At 57.3% G+C, this 18,511-nt stretch overlaps 1 protein-coding gene across 6 annotated transcripts in view; it reads right to left on the reverse strand.

Moving 5' to 3' along the window:
- Positions 1 to 1,124: 1,124 nt before the first annotated feature.
- The window catches only part of KIF21B (kinesin family member 21B), a 49,105-nt gene continuing 31,718 nt past the window's right edge, over positions 1,125 to 18,511 (reverse strand). Inside the window, exons 23-37 of one of the 6 annotated variants that reach the window (XM_077157369.1) lie at positions 18,358 to 18,483; positions 18,095 to 18,260; positions 17,842 to 17,893; positions 17,600 to 17,657; positions 16,673 to 16,878; positions 16,522 to 16,596; positions 15,332 to 15,445; positions 13,557 to 13,595; positions 11,584 to 11,720; positions 10,541 to 10,721; positions 9,459 to 9,623; positions 9,082 to 9,199; positions 8,046 to 8,216; positions 7,190 to 7,389; positions 1,125 to 6,132 (exon numbers count right to left, since the gene is read on the reverse strand). In XM_077157369.1, the coding sequence (XP_077013484.1) occupies positions 6,078 to 6,132; positions 7,190 to 7,389; positions 8,046 to 8,216; positions 9,082 to 9,199; positions 9,459 to 9,623; positions 10,541 to 10,721; positions 11,584 to 11,720; positions 13,557 to 13,595; positions 15,332 to 15,445; positions 16,522 to 16,596; positions 16,673 to 16,878; positions 17,600 to 17,657; positions 17,842 to 17,893; positions 18,095 to 18,260; positions 18,358 to 18,483 (1,863 nt within the window). In that variant the 3' untranslated portion in view covers positions 1,125 to 6,077. The remainder of the gene's footprint in view (positions 6,133 to 7,189; positions 7,390 to 8,045; positions 8,217 to 9,081; positions 9,200 to 9,458; positions 9,624 to 10,540; positions 10,722 to 11,583; positions 11,721 to 13,556; positions 13,596 to 15,331; positions 15,446 to 16,521; positions 16,597 to 16,672; positions 16,879 to 17,599; positions 17,658 to 17,841; positions 17,894 to 18,094; positions 18,261 to 18,357; positions 18,484 to 18,511) is intronic. The other 5 variants (XM_077157365.1, XM_077157364.1, XM_077157366.1 and 2 more) reach the window with 5 other exon arrangements.

Consider the following 18,511-nt stretch of genomic DNA (forward strand, 5'->3'; position numbering starts at 1 on the left):
TGAGAGGGGAGGTAATGGATTCTAGGACCATCTCTGCCCCTATGACCTTGGCCAACTCTTTGACTTCTCTGATCCTTGGTTCCCTTCACCTTTACACTGAGCTGGTTAGAAAAGCTTTCTTTGTAAGGTGCCGCCCAGCTCTGACAATGAATGACTCTCATCACATTGTGAGAAGTACCATTTCTTTGGGTCTGGGAAAATCTGCCCTAGAGCTTCTACCCTAAATGGGATTTTTCTTCTTGACACTTTATTTCCCAATTTGTCTATAATAAGCAGATATTTATCTCATACTCTGTAAAACAACAACAATAACACTCCACATTCAAACCATAAAAATCAATGTTACCTAACCCAGCCTTCCTGCTAACCCCTGCTCCCTAGGAGCACTGATTCTGAGCACCTGCGCCCCCTCAAGACGCCCGGAGACATATGTTTGGATAAACTACCTTTGCTGCAAACCCTCAGGTGGGGAGGAGGCGGGTGCAGCTGCTGGTGGGGGGGGAGGGTAGGGGGGAAGGAATGCAGTGCTGGAAACTGCTCCAGGGCGGGCCTCCTGGTTTCACCCACAAGCTCCTCCTGGTCTGTGCTGGCCCTGCCCAGTGGTCACTTCCTGCAACGCAGTCAGCGGGGGCTCTGTGGGAAGCGAGGGTGGGTGAGACCGGGCAAGGGGTGGGGCGGGTTAGGGTGGCGCAGGGCGAGGCTTGGTCAGTCAGCCAAAAACAACTGCCCTCAATAAGCCACCTGCTTCCCAGGACAGTCGCTCTGCTGTCGGACGGGTAGAGTAAAGCAACTCTGCAATGTGTCCTCCTCAGTGGCTCAGGGGCCCCTCTCAATCTCCAAGACCCCTCTGTTTGAGGACCAGACGCCTCTTGGGAGGAAACCTCCCTCCAGAAGCCTTCCTGCCAACCCACGAAGGGTTCTGCCTCCTACAAACTCCAGGAACTCACTACTTGGATTAGGTCAAGTCTTGGGTCTAGATAAGCAGCAGGGACCTGGTAACCTGACAAAGCAACTTGTCTTATGTTTGGAAAACAAAGCAAAGAGAGACCCTATTGTTTTCATAATACAAAAAAAAAAAAGCAAAACAAACCAAAGCTTTACAAAATGGTCTTGGCTGGTGATGAAGGTGCAGATTCTCCCTTAGGGGCCTCTCTCTGCAGGGTTTGGGCCAGACTCTCCTGGAGGTGGTGATATGGAATATGGGAAAAGGGAATATGGAATTTAAAAGACTGAAGAGCACTGCTCTAGAACAAAACAATCAAGACCAAGGTAGAGCTGTTTTCCGTATTAACATCCCCTTCACGAGGGGCGAGGGAAGGAGACGCAACTGGAACACATGATCTACAGCCTATTCCAGGCTCCGGAGAAGGTGGGAGCTGTGGCTGGGTGGGTCTGGGTTCAAATCCTGCCTCTGTCCTGACTAGCTGTGATCCTGGGCAAGTTGCCCTCTTTGAGACTCCTCTCACTTCATAAAATGGGAATGCCTCCACCTGTCACACAGGATAGTGAAAATGCATTGAAAAAATGCGAGAAACAGTAACTGCTCAGTAAATGCTAATGCCCTCCTTTCTAGCTGCTGTACCTGTCCCAGCAGGTAAAACATGAAGTCTGGAGAACTCACCACTCTCAAAACCCTCCTTCGTGTTTGGGTAAGCCCCAGATTCACAGTCCAGGAAGTTCTCAACAGGCTGAGTCCAGCCCCAAGGCCTGCCTCACCCAGCCGCCACCCACCTCCCACCCCAAGGAGGGTCACCAGCCAAAGGTCAGCAGCCCTCAGGTGCCATACCTCCACAGACAAGGGCAATTCGGGTTTTATTTATGACAACTTCTTAGAACACACACATCCAATCTAGGAACAGAAATATACAGCATGAGGCTTAAATAACTTTCATACACTATGTACAGTCATTGGCAGAGGTACAAAACATATATACACCTTGTGCTAGTCACATGTAGAGGAGTGCATGAGCCAAATAAAACCCTGCAGCTATGGCAGGGGTGGGGTGGGTGGGGATAGATAGAAAAGAGCTGGTGGGGAGGGCAGGGCCCAAGCCACTTCAGGGGTCTTCTATGACCTTCGGCTTTTCTTGCGGTAGTATCGTCCCCACCTTCACATTCTTGCAAGATCCTAGGGACACAGGTTCAAAGGACTATTGTGGCGTGGGTTGAGGGCTCATTTGAGTGCCGAGCATGAGGGGTAGGGACAGAGTAAAGATGCCAGAGAAGAAACGGAACTTTCCCTGCAGAACAAAAGGGCACTGAAAGATCTGGGAGCCAGAAGAGGAGGGCCAGGCCCGGGAAGGCCTGAGGGGGGCAGTAGCCAAGCCCTGGCTTCTGAGCCTGGACCAGGGGGCTGGTTCACAGGAAGAGAGCAGCAAGCGGGATGCTGTTTGGGATGGCAAAGGGACAGACGCCACAGGCTCAGGCCATGCGTTGGGAATGCACCGCTGCTCCCGCGGGGCAGGCCATGTCCACACAACATGATGGCAAAAACACGGGGCCTAGGTGGGGTGTGAACCACCAAGGAGACTGTGCCTGCACCTAGCCCAGACTTCATCAGGGGATGCCCCAAAGCTGGGGCAGGCTCTGTGGATGGGAGAGAGCAGGACAAAGAGACACCACATTCCCTGGCTTCCCAGAAGCTGCCTGCCTGCGGCTCTACCATGCCAAGTGGCACGAGATTGTCCCAGATATTGTGTCTTCACCGAGTGGTTTTGTGCTTTAAACTGCCCTCTGCCTGAGCCACATGGCCGCAGGCTGGACATCTGAGGGTGCTGGGTTTCCTAGGCTGAAGCTGGGGTGAGAGTGGGGAGATGGGGAGACTGCTCCTTCCGAGGGGCAGAGGATGGCATCCTGACCACTTCAAAGGCTTGGGTTGTGCCAGCCTCTGCTGCTTTGCCTTCCCTCCTTCCTTGGAAATCTCCAAAGGCAACTCCAGGTGCTACTGTGGAGGATTCAGGCTGCCATGGAGGAGTCAGCCACTCACATAAAAGCAAACACTGATGTGGGTAACACTGAGAGTGGGCCAGGGCGCGTGTCTGCGCTGAGAAGGCCCGAGGGCAGCGAGGATGGAAGATGCCTTCCATCTCAGGAGCATGCTAGTCAGCTTAAAAAGTATTCACAGAGGGCTCACCCCGGGAGATAGTGAACCTGGGTCCAATCTCCAGGCTCAGTTAAAAACAAAAGAACAAAAAACTGTTCTAAGGGCTGGGGCCCAGCCTGGCTATAGGCATTTAAAGATTTGGGGTGTAGGGTCTAGAGAGGTCTCCACTTCAGGGCCCACAGGATACAGAGGTGGTTTGGCCTGCAGGGACCAGCCTCACCCAGGTCTTAGGATAGGTACAGGTGGGTAAGCAGCAGTAGGACACATCCCAGTATTAGGACAAGCCAAATGCCAAGCCGTCCAGCTGCTCCGAGCGAGAGCAGCCCCCCACACCATCCCTAGACACGGGCATCCTCAGTCTAATTTGGAAAGAGCAAACCTGGGAGAGGCTTCCAGGCCCAGGTCTGCCCCGGCTGCTGCTGCAAGCCCCACTATTGTGCTCTATCACAACCATTTTGTGCTTCCAACACTTATGACGCTTGTGAAATGCGTGGAGCTGGGGTCTGCACCCAGCTGTGCACCTGGGACCCCCTTGAAGGAATGGGCAGAGGGTCCAATGCTCGTGGAACACAGCTCGCAGCGGCTTGGTGACAGCAGGCTCAGTGCTCCCGAAGGACTTCAAGTTTCCAAGTCAATGATATTCGTCAGGACAGCAGAGCCGGCCCCGCATGAGGTAGCTGACCCATCAGAAAGCGCAGAAAATGGGCAATGAGATGAAGCACCTCTCGGGGGCCATGGGGTCACACCTTGTGCGAGCACAGGCCTGGCGGATACAGTTCAGTGCCCCCAGGCTGGGGAGGGAGAGCAAAGCCTCACATGCTTCTACAATTTGCAAACAGTCGAGCTGACAGATCCCTTCCTACAGGTCACAGGGTCAAAGCTTTCTGTCCAGGTAGGGAGGGACGAGGAAAGGGAAAGACTCTACTCACTTCTGAGTGGCAAAGGGAGCTTCCCAGCACCTCTGGGCTGGCCAGAGGAAGAAGGATTTCCAGTCATCCAAGGCAGCCTGTCCCAGTATTTGGGAAATGTGTCCTTCCTGCAAAGCGACCCCTCCAGAATTCAACAGTACATCCAGCAGGACCCCTGGCCAGCAGGTCAACTTCTGCAGTCTCCAGGGCAGCTCCTCGGGGAGCATGACGCGGGAGAGCAGGCCTCGCCCCAGCCCTTAGAGGGTTTTCTGTCTTTCACAGCGCAGACGGCCTCCTCTGTCTGGTGCGCCTGGGCCTGACCTGTCCCACAGCAGGGCCACACGGAGCAGACTTGAACTGCCCTGGCCACAGAGGGAGAGGAGCCGAGGACAAGGACAGAAATACAGATCCACTTGTGCAAGGTCTAAAAAGTAACCACGTCCTCTGAACAGAGCTGGGGTTCCCGGCTCCCAGGCCGAGACTGGGAAGCACAAGACCAGTTAGGCAATGGAAAAACAAAGTGTGGCCAGGCTGGGGGGACAGCGCCCTTCCCACCCCTTCCTACCCCTCCCCAACCCCTCCCCACCCCAGCCCACCAAGGCCCATTCTAGTAAATTCAGAGTTCCCCCAACAGGGGGTGCCTGAACTCAGCTTTAGCAACATCCCTGTGCATCAGCCCCAGGGAAAAGAGAAACTCAATTAATTCCCTTTTCACGCTAATTTCCTAAAGGGAGGGCCCCTGGCCCCAGGCCAGTTTTAAGGCTTGCAAATGTGTCTCCTGAATAACCAGAGAATAAGCTGGTGAGGCTACTTCTGGTTAAAAACTCCCCATCCCAAGTAGGGAGTGGGTGGCGAATGATGTAGGTGGATTGGGTGGGTGTCAGGGAGGCGGGGGGGTGCCGGCCTTTTCCTAGTAGATACAGTGCACCAAGCCGCTTTCTATGCGATGTACATGGGGGCTCTGGGGAAGGGATGCTCCCTGGCTCCTGCCTTGGGGGTTAGAGAGGATGGCAGATATGAGACCCCGAGAGCGAGAAGACACGTGTGGTGCCATGGGCATGGCTGGTGTCAGGTTGCCCAGCGTGGGTGCCAGGTCCCGGACGGGAGGAAGGCACTGAAGCGTCAGGCAGACTAGAGGCCAGGGGTGCACTAGAAGGGTCCCCCAGGTGGGGCGGGGGTGGGGGGCAAGGCCAGGGATAGGCCAGAGCTGCGAAGAGTCAGTGGGGGCATTTCCCTTCTCTGCAAAACAAAGGGAGGCTGCATTGGAGGGGCAGGGGAATGGATGCCCTTTGGGATTTCTTAGGCCCCAGGGGTGAAGAGAAAGAACAAGTGGGAAGAAACTTCAAGTCCGTTTCCAGGAGGCAAGAGCAAATAATAATAATAATAATAATAAATTAAATAACTGAAGTATTTCTGACCATCTCCCCAAAGGAGTCTTTCCTGCAGCTTGACCTTGGCCCCATCAGAAAAGTGACCTTGGGGCCTCAAGGAAATGCTGGGGCCGATGGGACTGGCTGTTGTGGCCAAGGAGTTAGGGGTCCAGCTGCCTGCACCTGGTTTCCATGGTTACCTGAGGTCTATCTTCGTGGGCTCAGAGGCAGATGCGGTAGCTCCAGGGGCTGGGAGATGGGGGCGAGGCCAGCTCATCGGAGGGAGGGAGGGGCACGATGGGGGCCAGGGACGCTTCCCCTCCCCCACGCCACCGCCCCCCAGTGCCTCCTCACAGCAGGACCAAGGGGGCAGGGCCGGCTCAGCAGGAAGAGAGGCGGCCTGTCTGGGAGAGAGGCCACAAGGGGCTTCTGGGAGAGAAATGAGAGGGGAAAATGCCCTTTGGCTTCACAGCTTAATTTCCTTCCCACCCTCTCTCGCTCCTGAAGAGGCAGGGGAGGGAACCAGGGTTCAGCATCCTGGGGGACGGAGGGAGAGAAGGAGCAGGGCCACCCCCACGCCCACACCCTCTGTCCCCAGGGCAGCTGGCCCTGTCTGGCCTGGACCACAGCTTCCCTTCCGTGTCGTCCGGGCTGCCGGGGGCCGAGGGTCCGGGGCGCGTCCCTCTGACCTCACCCCTAGGGGGCGCCACCAGGTAGCCGCCGTGCACTCCAGAACTTCACCGTCAGGTCGCTGGGGTGGAGGACAGAGAGGGGCTGGTCAGCTCTTGAGGTGGGCCCGGCTGGCTGCCCCCAGAGGTAAAGGGAGGGCCAAATTTCCCAGACTCTCTACTCGTGTCTGGGGCTGGGCGACCAGCACCGCTCAGGAGGAGAGCGGGCTGTCGGGGTGGGGGCACAGGGCCCCGAAAGGATCGCCGTCACGGGTTCTCTTTGGCGGCTGTTTTGTCTTTCCAGGCTCGGATGCACCCCACCCCCGGGCGTCCTGCTCCCTGGCGCCCCTCTCCTGGGCGTCCGTCCCCTGCCCGTGCTCGGAGGAGGAGGGAGGCAAGGGCTGTGTCTCTGGGCCAGGCAGCACGTGGAGGGAGGGTGGGGAGGAGGAGTAAAATAATCTCCTACCGTTAAGAAGCAGTTCAGATCGAAGTGGTGAAAGACAGGGTAAAGGAAAGAGGGGAAGAACGAGAGAGGAGACAGGAGGGGGAGGGAGGGGTCAGGGCAGGGTGGTGGCGCGGCCCTTTATGGCCAGGACTCGGCGTGGAAGGCAGGGGGTGAGTCCAGGGACGTAATTCCACAACTTTACCCGGCAGTCACTGCGGTGGGGAGAGAGGCGGGAGGGGCGGAGAGGAGAGGCGGGAGGGGCGGAGGGGCGCAGGGGCGGAGGGGGAGAGAAGGGACACGGTCGGAATAAGGCCGAAGAAAAAACCCACCCGAGAAGCACCCCCATGGGACAGAGGGCCAGGGCACTCCCTGCAAGGGGGACCAGAGCTGGGGCCGGAGAGGGTGTGGTCTAGGGGCTGCTCTGGGGTCTGAGAGATACCTGGACGGGCAAAGATGGCCAGGGCAGGGGAGGGACTGTGGGGGCAGGAAAGGCATGGAGAGTGGGCATGTCCTGGCCTGCGGCCCCGCGGCCGGCACACGGCGGGCACTTGGTGAAAGCTGGCCATGGCTGGGCAGCCGCTCGGGGAACCGAGCCTGCGGGGACAGCTCCCGGGCCCCCAAACACCCCCAGCCCCACCCTGCCCACACCAGGGAGAGAGGGGGGAGCAAGGGCAGACCTCTCTGCCCACACCCACCTGGAGGCCGTGAAGATGTGCTTGGCGTTGGTGCAGATGGCATTGATGGGGCTGTCGTGCCCCTTGATCTCACCGATGGGCGTGAAGTTGTCCACATTCCAGACTTTGATGAAGCCCGCCCGGCAGGCGCTCAGCAGCATGGGGCGGCCGGGGACGAAGGCCAGGGCACACACCCAGTCCTTGTGCGCGTTGGGGATTTGCTGCGGGAGGAGCAGGGCAGGTGAGGAGTAGAGGTGGTCAGGATGAGGGAGAAGCAGGGAGAGGACCCAGCAGGAAGGCCCTCCCTGGGACCCCTGGGGCACGCTCGGTCCCTCTTGCTCGTGGTGGCCGAGGGCTGCACCCACACTCCCTCCTGCCTCGAGGGCCCCCTGCAGATAGGCATCCAAGAGCCAGGCCGGGCAGGCCTTTAAGCTTGGCCTACTAAACACCTAGCTTCCTCCTGGGCTGGGGACTTCAGGAGACCCAGAGACAGGGCCTTCTGCTCCCCTCCCAGGGTCGAGCCTAAGATCCTTCCACAGTCAGAAGGATTAAATTAAAATGTAAATGCACCCAGGCAAGGAACATGGTGACTGAGCTTCACATTCCAACCCAGGAGCTAAGAGCAGAAGCTTCCTGAGAAAAAAAAAGGGGTGGAGAGGCTGCCAAAGGGGGAGATGGTGGAGTTGGGAGGGGCTGCAGGTGAGGCAGCGGGAGGGTGGAGACAGGGGAAGAGGGTGGAGAACAGGCAGCCTGGGGAACTCTGAAAGCAGTTCTGCTCTGGTGCTGGCAGGCCCAAGACCCGGGGTCCCCAGGCCCAGGGACCGGGCTGGGGAAAACAGCCACCCGAGCCCACCTCCTCCCCTCACTCCACTCCCACCTGGATGAGCTCCTGCTGCTCCAGGTCCCACTTCTTGATGCCATTATCTCTGGAGCCACTGAAGAGGATGTCTCCCTGAATGGCAAGACACTCGATGCCGTCGTAGTGGGGGGGCTCAAAGTTGTGGGTGGGGCCAACGGTGCCGGTCACATACTCGCCCAGCTCAAACATCTGCAGGGGGCACAGACAGGTAGGGAGAGTCCAGAGGAAGGCTGGGGAGAGCCAGGGCCAGCTGCTCACTCAGGACTCAGCCCTGCTGCCCTCTGCCCAGAGGCTTCCCTGCATGGAAGCCATGACTCTTGGGGTGGGGGTGGGGGACTCCCCAACAGAGGATGCCAGGAGGGAAATGCTGTTTCTTCCAAGGGACTGGGCACTCGGAGGGCTGGGGTCCTGACCCTCCTCACTGGGATCTGGGCTGAGGGTCAGGGGAGACTGTTAAGGCAGGGGGTGAATTAGCTGATTTCTTGGAGGCCCCCTCCCCAGTTAAAGCTGGGGAGCTGCTATGGAGAAAAGTGGGATTGGGGTGCTAACCCCCCTTTACAATTGATTTCTTGCTTTTTAATAACATCACTTTTTAATAATATTACTTATGTTTTAAATAAAAGAAAAATATTTACCCATATTCCCACTACCCCTTATTTCTGTTTTTTTATGCTGCTTTCCAGTTTCTGACCATGCACATGGATTTTTCCATGGCATCATCTAAGAGAAAATACACTTTGGGTGGGTTTTATGTTTTTTGCTTTGTATCCATATTTATCACTTTAATAGCTGCGTCACATCCCATGCAGAGGATTCTCCACACTCTGCTTGACAGTTAATCGACCCAGAGACATTTTAGGGTGCTTCAGAATTTTTCATCATTTACGAAATAATGCTATAATCTATAACTTTCTGCACACATCTTCTTATCTTCTTTGGAGTATATTTTTCTTGAGTACTCACAGGATAACCCAGGGAAGAAGTGGTGAGAGCAAAGAGATAACAGTGAGAATGGGCCCCAGTCAGACCCGGTGCTGGAGGCGGCCGCAGGTACCTTAACGTAGTGGTCCTTGGAGCCGGTCACCACAAGGTCGTGCTGGCTGGGGGTCTGGGTGACCGTGAGACACATCACAGGGCCGATGTGGCCAGTCAGCTTGCCGATGGGCTGGAACCTGCCGTGGAGAGGGACCTGGGTTGGCGGGGTGGAGCTCTGCAGAGCCTGGGGACAAATGGGTACACGCTCCCTCTCCCTAAGAATCTGGACCTCGCTGCCCAGCGGTCTAGGGGTCTCAGGGGAGTAGGCACAGACCCAGCAGTCTGGGAGGACAGAGGAGCAGCTGAGGTCCAGCCCACCCCTGGGGTGGGGCATCCCAGAATCAGACCTAGGTACCGTCCCCTGGTGTCCTGCCCCCTCCCAGAACTCTCACCCACCTGCTGAGCTCCCAGATGCGGACGGCGTTGCCCGAGGCGGCGTACAACATGGTGCCCGAGGGGCTGAGGGCGATCTGGTTGATCTGGTGATCGCCCTGAGCACTGGTGATGGCACGGGTGGACGTGGCTGCACAGGCATCACCCGAAATCACCTGGCCCGAGGACCTGCCCACGAGGAAAGGAGGCAAGGCCAGAGGTCAGAACAGTCCATCCACTTGGGCCAGGAGACCAGTAAAACCTCACTCAGACCAGCCTGATAATCTCCTTCTTCCAGGAAGCCTTCCCTGACTGAGAGAGAAACTGCCTCCCACAGAAGTTTCTGATCCAATGAGGGAGAGACCGAGGGGAGCGCTCACTGTAGCCCAAGTCAAAGACAAGTCCCTGGACCTGGCCAGTGAGTCTGCTTGGGAAGACTGTCAGAGTAAATCACGAGGACATGACTCGAGCCTAGGGACTGTGGAAATCACTTAACTTCTCTCAGTCTTGGTTTCCTTATCTGTCCGAGGAGGTGACCATATCCATTCTGTTCACCTTTTTTACGGATCAAATTATATCACAGGTTGTAGCTTACAGTATAAACCTCGCAAGGACCAAGCATGACTTTTACAAAGGAATGATTTCATTTTGCAGGGGCCTCATCTCAGTTCTGTTCCCCACATGTCCTGTGTGCCTTAGACTGGGTCAGGGCCCAGGACCGTATCTGAGTAGCTCATCTGTGCAGACAGGTGGCAACATGGCTTTAGAGGCTGATGCCGCCTGCGGATCTCACCCTGTTCCCCTGCTCCTCTCTTGAACTCACAGGGCCATACCCTGCAGACTTCAAAGAGGGTAGAGCTTGGGGGCAGGCAGGCCGATGGGATGGCCCCAAGGCTCATACAAACTGCTGCCCCAGACACCGTTCCCTGACTCAGGGGGTCTCTCCTGGCTCCTCGGGGTCAGGCCAAGTCCCTGGGCCTCTCGGGGCCACGGCGCCCACGGAGCTGCGGCTGTGCTAGTGGGTCACTTGGGCAGGGAAGCATTTGTACCCAGCCAAACCTGCTGCAGCCTGCTTCTGTGCCAGGTCGGGGTGGGGGGGCACTTACGTGAGGGTCCGGACGCACTTGGCGGAGTCCCGGATGTCCCACACCTTGATGTAGGAGGTGGACACAGAGAACACCAGCCCCGAGTGGCTGCAGTACTTGATGGAGACCACGTTGTTCGGGTGGCCCTTCAGAGCCGCGATCTCCTGCCCCGTCACCAAGTTCCACATCTTACAGCTACGGTCTGCGAGAGACGGGGAGGGGGTGACATCAGCCACCAGGGGTCAGATAATGCCTGCCTCCCCATACAGGGGAATGCCCAAGCTGGGGGGGAAGCAGGTCGAGAGGGATCCAAAAGGAGGGGCTCCAGGTCCAAAGGAGACAAAAACATGTACACGCGTGCAGAGGCACATGTGCACGTAAGAAACCCAGGAGTGGCATGGGCCAAGATTTTAGATCAGGATTTCTCAAGCAAACTTGCTTTTCTGTGAGTATGGCCAAGATATCCAGTGCTAAAAGAAAATTCTTAGAACTTCGCTGGCTGTTCTTAGACATGCTAATAGCTGGTCAAATAAATGAACAAGTAGCAGGTAAATCTTACAGAAAAAGCTTGGATCTGATCCGTTACACCTGGGTTACAATTAGCACCCGCCCTCCTACCATAGCTATCTGTGCTTATGTTTCCAGCCTGCAGGGTGACTACAAAATTGACTTGCTGCTGGTAGAAAATTTCTGACATTGCTGTGATGAAAGGAGCTGTGACTTTGTGGAATACGGCAGCTGAGGTCACGGGGATGACTTAGAAGCAGGTAGGGGTGCTGGGCTGGGTGTTGAGGACGTGGTGGCATCGGGGAATGGGATGAGCCAACAGAGGTGGGGCATCTGGGAGGCTTCCAGGTGTAGCTGAAAAGGGTTGGAGGGAGGTGCCAGGTGGAGCCCCCAGGGGCAGGTTAGGAGGGAAGGTGAGAGGCATAACACAAGGGGAAGGAGCAGGCAGACCCCGGATCCTTCACCCGGGGGGTCTCTGGAAGCTATGGGTTCTCATCTTCATGGCAGGGATCTTGGGAGACCCCTAACGTGACCTGCCCCGTCTAGATGCCGCCCACCTTTGGATCCTGTGAAAAGCAGTTCGTCGGTGGCATCCAGGCAGAGGATGGGCTTGGTGTGGCCCTCGGCCAGCGAGACACACTGCAGTGGGGCCGTCCGCACACCCTTGGCTCCTCCAACGGGGGTGATGATGCCCCTTCCCGGGAGAGAGGAGAGAGGGCACCCAGTCAGCTGGGAGACTGCAGCCAGGCCGAGGGAGGCACAGGGGCAGGAGGTCAGGACAAAGAGGGGACCAGGGCCTAAGGAAGGAGGCCCCAGGAACTCGGGCCAGACGCCACCAAGGACTGAGAACCGAGAATAGGTGGCCCAGGACAGAGAGGGCCTGTCATTGCCACCCTGAGCACTTTCGGGGGACCAAGCCCAGGCACAGCAGGAGGAGTGGGGGGCACAGCCCCTGCCCATGGGGCTCTCAGGGCCAGACCCTGAGACACAATGCACCCAGGCCCCAGCTGGGCAGGGGCAGAGGCCCAAATGCGGGCCTTGGCTCTGCAGCACCCATCGAGCTCTCCCATGCCACCTCAGTTACCCAAGGGCGAGGCAGAGAGGGAAGGCGCTGCTCAGATCCCCATCCCCCCGGCACCTCTACCCCCAGTGTACACACTGGCCAGTGAGGGCCTCTGGGGCACTCTCAAGCTGAGAGACTCCTGCACATATGCCCCTTCCTGTAGCCCCTTTTGGACCTGCGCGGCCAGACCTGTAGCTGTCATTTAAAGGCCAAGTCCCAGCTCGGCTCCGGGTTTGGGGAATGAGGCTGACTCGGAGTAGCGTCTCCTAGTTTCTCGGGAGTGCTCTGGGTGAGGGGATGAGCCACCCCAGGGGGCCTGAGGGCTCTGCCACCCCAGCCTCTTGGGGGTTCTGACAACGAACGTTCCCAGTAAGGGTCTTTGCAGAGGAGGCACTGACTGGTTATGTGCGGGCGTGAAAAGATGTCCTAGCCCTTCTCCACGGAGACTGCTGCTCCCGACAGGGACGCTGAGGGCTGAGGGCAGTGCGGCTCCCACCACCCACAGCCCAGCTAGGTCCCCCGCCTCCCGGGAGGCCTGCGGTGGGCGCCTCACACACAGGAGCACCCCTACCCCTCCTGGCTCTAGCGGCAACCCAGACTGCCCCAGCTTCCTGCTTTTAGATCCAGCGTGTGGTCTGGGGAGAAATCCACGTGCCATGGAAAAGAAGGAAAAGGATGACCCGCCTTCAGACAGAGGCTGGCACATGGGGCAGCGTCTCGTGGAAGCAAAGTCTCGCTGCCCGCAGGAGCATGTACAGAACTGTCAGTGCCCGGGCCAGAGGCAAGGCCAGCAGAGTCGGCTGAGAGAGCCAGAGGAAGCTCTCAGCCCAAGAATGGCCCTTTGTTTGCCAGGGGCTCAGGCCCACCAGGTCCCGAGACATGCTCCTCGTTGTGGGGTGTGGGCTGATTGCGGAGAAATGGCCTCCGGGCTGGTCATCCCCTGGCTTAGCAATGTGGGCAAGGGCTGCCCCCCTAGATGGCCCTCTCTTAGAGCCAGAGTCTGAAGAGCTCACCCCATTGCACAACCCGAGCACGTCATGAGGATGCTGAGCAGATCTGTCAACACCCCTCAAAGAGCAGCAGCCCGGCCGGTCCCGGCATCTCGCCAGCTCTCATAGAGCTCAGCCCCAGACTGGCATCCCATGCTGTACCCCCTCCCTGCCCAGGTGATGAGGGAGAAGAGGTCAGGACCTGCAACAAGCAGCTGCACCCCCGACCCCCAAGCTCTCAGCTCCAGCAGGGCCAGGTGCAGCGAGAGGCCATGCGGCGACCCTGAGAGAGGAGAGCCGCGGGGACAGGACCAGATCTTGGGTACAGCCGCGGGGTGGGGAGGGGAGAGGGGAGAGGAGGGGCCGCATGCTGAGGACACAGGGTGCAGGCAGGAGGGGCAGGCGAGGGAGAGGCAGAGAAGAGAGAACAGCGAGAGTGAAAGCGGGGAACCAAACACGAGAGATATTCTGTGTGTACCTCAGGACCTCCGACAAAGAGGAGTCGCTGTCATCAGACCTGGGAAGGGCAGAAAATTAGCTGGATTAGGGGGAGAGAGGAAAACACACACAAAGGGACGGCAGAGGCGGCAGAAGCACCGGGGAGGTCAGAGGGCAGGTTATTCTCTTCCAGGGGAGCAGAGAGAGGCAGAGGCACAAGGGCGCTGAGGAAGAGTAGGAAAGGAGGTGGAGATAGGCCATCCTGGGAGCTGGAAGTGTCCCCCCAGGTGCACCCCACTTGGGGCATCTCTCAGCTAACAGGGTAGGTGTGAGGAGAGGGCTATGGAGAGATGTGGGAGCACCAGCCCCACACACTGGGGACGTGGTTTCTGGGCCATTTGCTGGTTCCAAGCTCTCTGGTTGCTCCATCGCAGAAGCTGGGGTACCTTGCCCAACCCAGCACTGCTCGTACCTGTCCAAAGCCAAAGGAAGCCACGCCTGCTCCTACCCCTCCCTCTGAGCTGGCTTCTTCCAGCAACTCCTCTGGGATTTGCTTATTCACAAAGTTCCATTGTCCTCAGGGAGAAGGTGGCTCTGCACCACGCATAGGCTCCCAGACACGGACCCCTGGACAGGACTTGGGCCTCTGGCAAGACCACCAGCTGGTCCTTCTGCAAAGGGACCAGTCCACTGTAAAGGGGGGGGGGGCACCCTGGTTGGCAGGGAGCCAGGCCTGAACATTCCCCCCATGGGAGCCTGAGCTGAGGGAGGTTTGGCCCCCAAGCTTGGCGTTCACCCAGCAGTATTTTGACCCAGGAAGAGGCATTCTTGTGGGGAGGCAGGAGGGGTTGAGGTCAGTCCCCAGGTGCAGACAAGGAAAAGCACTTTCCAGCCTAGGGATCCCCTGAAGAACACAGAACCATTGCCCTGCTAGGTAAAAAGCTTTTAGGGAGCTTAGAAGGGAGTCCAGTTGGACATGTGCCATTCAGTCAGGCTGTAGAGAACCTAGAGAGGTCCAGATAGGGCAGAGCAGTTTGGGGGAGCACAGAGAAGAACATATGGAGGATGGGGTGCTCCCACTTTCCCAAGCAGAGTCAGAAGCTACCCTACCCACAACCCCAGGGCCTGGTGCCCACTCTTTCGAGGTAACTGTCCTTGGATGAGTCACTACACCTCTTTGAGCCTCATTTCCTCTTACGTAAAATAGGGAAGATAAATTTCTCATGACTGATTTGTAGTTCCAATTAAATGGTATATGTGGAAGCAGGCTATTAAGCGAAAGTGCCTCCAGAATGTAGGTGGTTGGTGTTTACATAAATTATACTATTAGTAATGACTAATATGACAGAGCTATAAATACAGCTTGAGATGAACTTGTCATGTGAAGGTAACTCGAGGGGGTATATTTCTGCTGGGACAGTCTACAAGGGTCAATGGGGTCTTGTTGGAAGCACATGGCAGTGGGGTGGGGGTGGGGATGTTTGAAGTTGAAGGAAGGGACTTCAGAGACCCCAATGGGTCAGCAAAGGAGGATTTAAGGGGTAGTTTCGGGGGAAGCCTTCTTGCATGGCCATCAACCTGACTCCCCTGTACTCATTCCCTGCGGCTTCCTCCTCGCCCTCTCCTGAGCTCCCAGCATGCTGGAGGAAGGGAAAAGTCCACACTCAATACAGAAAGGTCAGAGATGCCAGGAGAGGGGCCTGACGAGCAGGGCTGGTGTCTGCTCACTCCCAGCCCTGCCTCCTGCAAGGACCAGCCCATAGGCTCCCTTTCCCCTCCTTGGCACCCTCCCAGCCCCTTGGCTCTGGCACTTACTTGTCCAGTGCCGACCCCTGGCTCTGATTACTGGTGAGACGAGAGAAGACGTTGCGGTCATTGCGGGGCCGAGTGGGAGGAGACGAGGGGGGTGTGAATCCCACGTCCGTGGATCTGGTAAGTTGGGTCAGAGAGCAGCACCTGTTAGTGACCGTATCCCCCTGCCACCGATCCACACCAGCGCTATGTTTCTAGAACCTTCTGTGTCAGCTGTAAGGTCCACAGAGCAGGACCTGCTATCTATGCAATGATCCTGGAGTCCAATCCCCAATTAAGCTCCTAGATGCTGTTCTTAATATCTTCAGAGAAGAGTCAAAGACCTTGAGGCACTGGCCAAAGTCTAATATCCCAAGATCCTGCTCTTTGGGAAGTCACCATGAGACTGAGCTTGAATCTTCCCTCCCTCTGGAAAGCTATCATGACTTTGACCTAATTCTCTCAGACTGCAACTGAAGCATGCTCTCCCAGTTCCTGGGTAAAGCGAGGCATCCTGAAAGGCCCCACATGCAAGGATCTCCTTGCAAACTCTCCCTACCAGAGGTCACCTTTGCCAGCCACTGGCCATCAGCATCTGCCTGTCCTTTGGTGAGGAGGGAGAGCTGGAGCTTGAGTAAGTGCCAAGAGATCACCCCGAGACCCTGATTTCCCTCTATTTAGCTGTGTGACCTGGAGAAGACTCCCAGCCCTCTTTGAAAGGTATGTGCACGGAACAGACAGCCTTGAGAGACATCATGGTTCGCAGAAGCTCTGTGGAGCCTGCCCTTGTTTTTGGCTGACCAGTTGAGATTTCCCTGCCATTCTGCATTGCTCTCTCCACTTTTTCTTTGGTTTGTCTATACTCCTCTTGCATGACAGGGTCTTAAGAAAAGCTGAGGTCTCCCAATGACATGAAAAGGGCCTAAGGCATGTCAGTGTGATGACCACTGCAGTCCAGGGCCCACCACAAAGGCGCCCACCATGAAGGCATACCAGTAAACAGCTCAACGCGGGCTCGGCCACCCTGGGCAAGGTGACATGGAGAGATATTTTCTGAGCCCACACCTGACAGGGTGGGGAAGGGACCTGGGGTCGGGGGGAACTGAAGGCTGTCAACTGGCCCAGACAGTATACATGGTGATCGATAACATGGAACAGTGCAGCGATCCAGCCACCCAGGGGGTAGACCAGCTGGTCCTAGAATGTCATCTCACCTCATGGGCTGCCCCCGGTCATAGGACTTCCTTCGTGTCAAAGGAGATGTCTCTGTGCCTCGGGACTGCCGGGGGCTGGAACAGAAGGGTCCAGTGAGGCCCAGACTCAAAGCCCTGCCTGCCCTGACCATGTTCCTGGCGCCCTGCTTACAAGGTGCTGCCTCTGGTGGGCAGGCTGATGGTGCGGGAGACCCTGTCGCGGTAATAGGGGTCTCGGACGGAGAAGCCCACGCTATCCTCCTTGATCTCGACGAGGGAGGCCAGGGACTTGGTGATGTTCTTGGTGGAGCTGTCCAGCGGGGGCCCCAGGCACTCAGCGGACACGGCTTTCATCTGGGCAGACAGCTTGGGCTCACCCTGCGGAGAGGAAGGACCGGGTGGATCAACATTCCCAGACAGATGGACACATGAAGGGGAAGCCAGGGGAGGAAATCTAATGAGGGAAACGGTGCCACCCAGGCTGCCATGCTGATGGATGGACACGGCAGGCATTGCACAGAGACCGTCTTGTGTGTCCAACAGCTAAACTCTCCAGGCTTCTTGGAACATCTGGAGCTACTGAAACAGCTCCATCACCCTCAGTCAGCTTATGCAAACACAGAACCCCCAGACTGACCACTTTGCCAATCAGTTTATCCCAAAACTATGCACAATTCTGTTTCCAGTCTGTAGCTTCCCCCTTTCTCTCTTAAATAAATCCTGTTTCTCGGTTCAGTCTGCTAACCAATCCCTCCCCACTTAAAATTCTATACTACTGAATCAATACTCTATATGCAAGGTAACTAGTCAGCTAGGGGTACTCCTTGACTCAGAGCATGAGGCAGAGTCTTGGGGGAAGGAGAGGGGAGATTTTTGAAAGCAGGCTCAGGCCACTTCTCCCACCTTCCACCGTCCCCAAACAGCAGGGGCTCTACCAGGTTACACAACAGAGCATCCCCCAAGACCATGCTAGACCCTTCTGGGCCCTTCCATCCCAGCTAGGGGTAATATCGGGTCAGGGCTGGGGTGGGGATCGGGCCCTGGGAGGCTGGCCTCTCCTGTCCCAACTGCCCGACTTCCAGCGGGGTTGAGGGCTCACCTTGAACTTGAAATCATCATGGCTGGTGGAGCCTTTCATGGTGAATGACTGGGAGAAGCTAAGGGAGGAATAGAGGGGCTTGAGGACCCTGCCACCCTATGTTGTAGCTCTCGGGGACTTTGACTTGTGAGTCCCAAAGAGCCCTCAAATCCAGGCTCAGTCCCGAACTCAATGGCAACACTTTGCCCCCAGCCCAGGGATCTGCTGTAAGCCAACCTCTCACTCCTGGCTCGGAAACTCACCTCCCCTCAGAGAACTCGGAGATCTCCTCATCTGTGCTGGCGTAGCCATTCTCTGTGGGAGGAGCGGGGTGGGGGGTAAGAGGGTGAGAGGTCCACGACGGGGTGAGGGGAGCGGGCCTGGCCTCCCTCGGCATCTCACCCACTGGGATCAGGCAGGGCGCAGGGGGAGCTCTGGGGAAGCGAGGGCCTCCCTGGGGGTCAGGGCAGGTTGCAGCAGGAGCACCGAGGAGCTCTGAGGACCCCCACCCCATACCCTGCTGCACGTTGTAGATGAGCGCCTGCAGCTCAGGGTTCGTCTCGGCCTTCTCGCGCAGGGCGTCCAGAAGCAGGTGGTTCTGGGAGGAGCCTGCCATGTCCGTCTGCCTCAGCCGTCCCTCCAGCAGCCGGATCTGGGCCTCCTTCTGTGCCACCTGCAGTCCCTGGGGGCAGGGACCAGGTCCTGGGGTTACACTTCCTGAGCTGGGGCTGCAGGTACCCCCGGCACTGCCCTTACACAATCAGCTGCCCACAGGCCACCTTGGAGAGCGCCCCTCCAGCTCCCGGAAGCGGTCCTTGTCCCTGGCACAGACCTGAGATGCACCCCCAGGCCTCTGGCTTCCCCACATACACACAGTCATGGATATCATCTTGGGCCGCACTTCCCTAAGACACAAAGCCGAACCAGAGCTGG

Source organism: Tamandua tetradactyla, chromosome 4, assembly GCF_023851605.1.
Source record: "Tamandua tetradactyla isolate mTamTet1 chromosome 4, mTamTet1.pri, whole genome shotgun sequence".
NCBI lineage: Eukaryota > Metazoa > Chordata > Mammalia > Pilosa > Myrmecophagidae > Tamandua > Tamandua tetradactyla.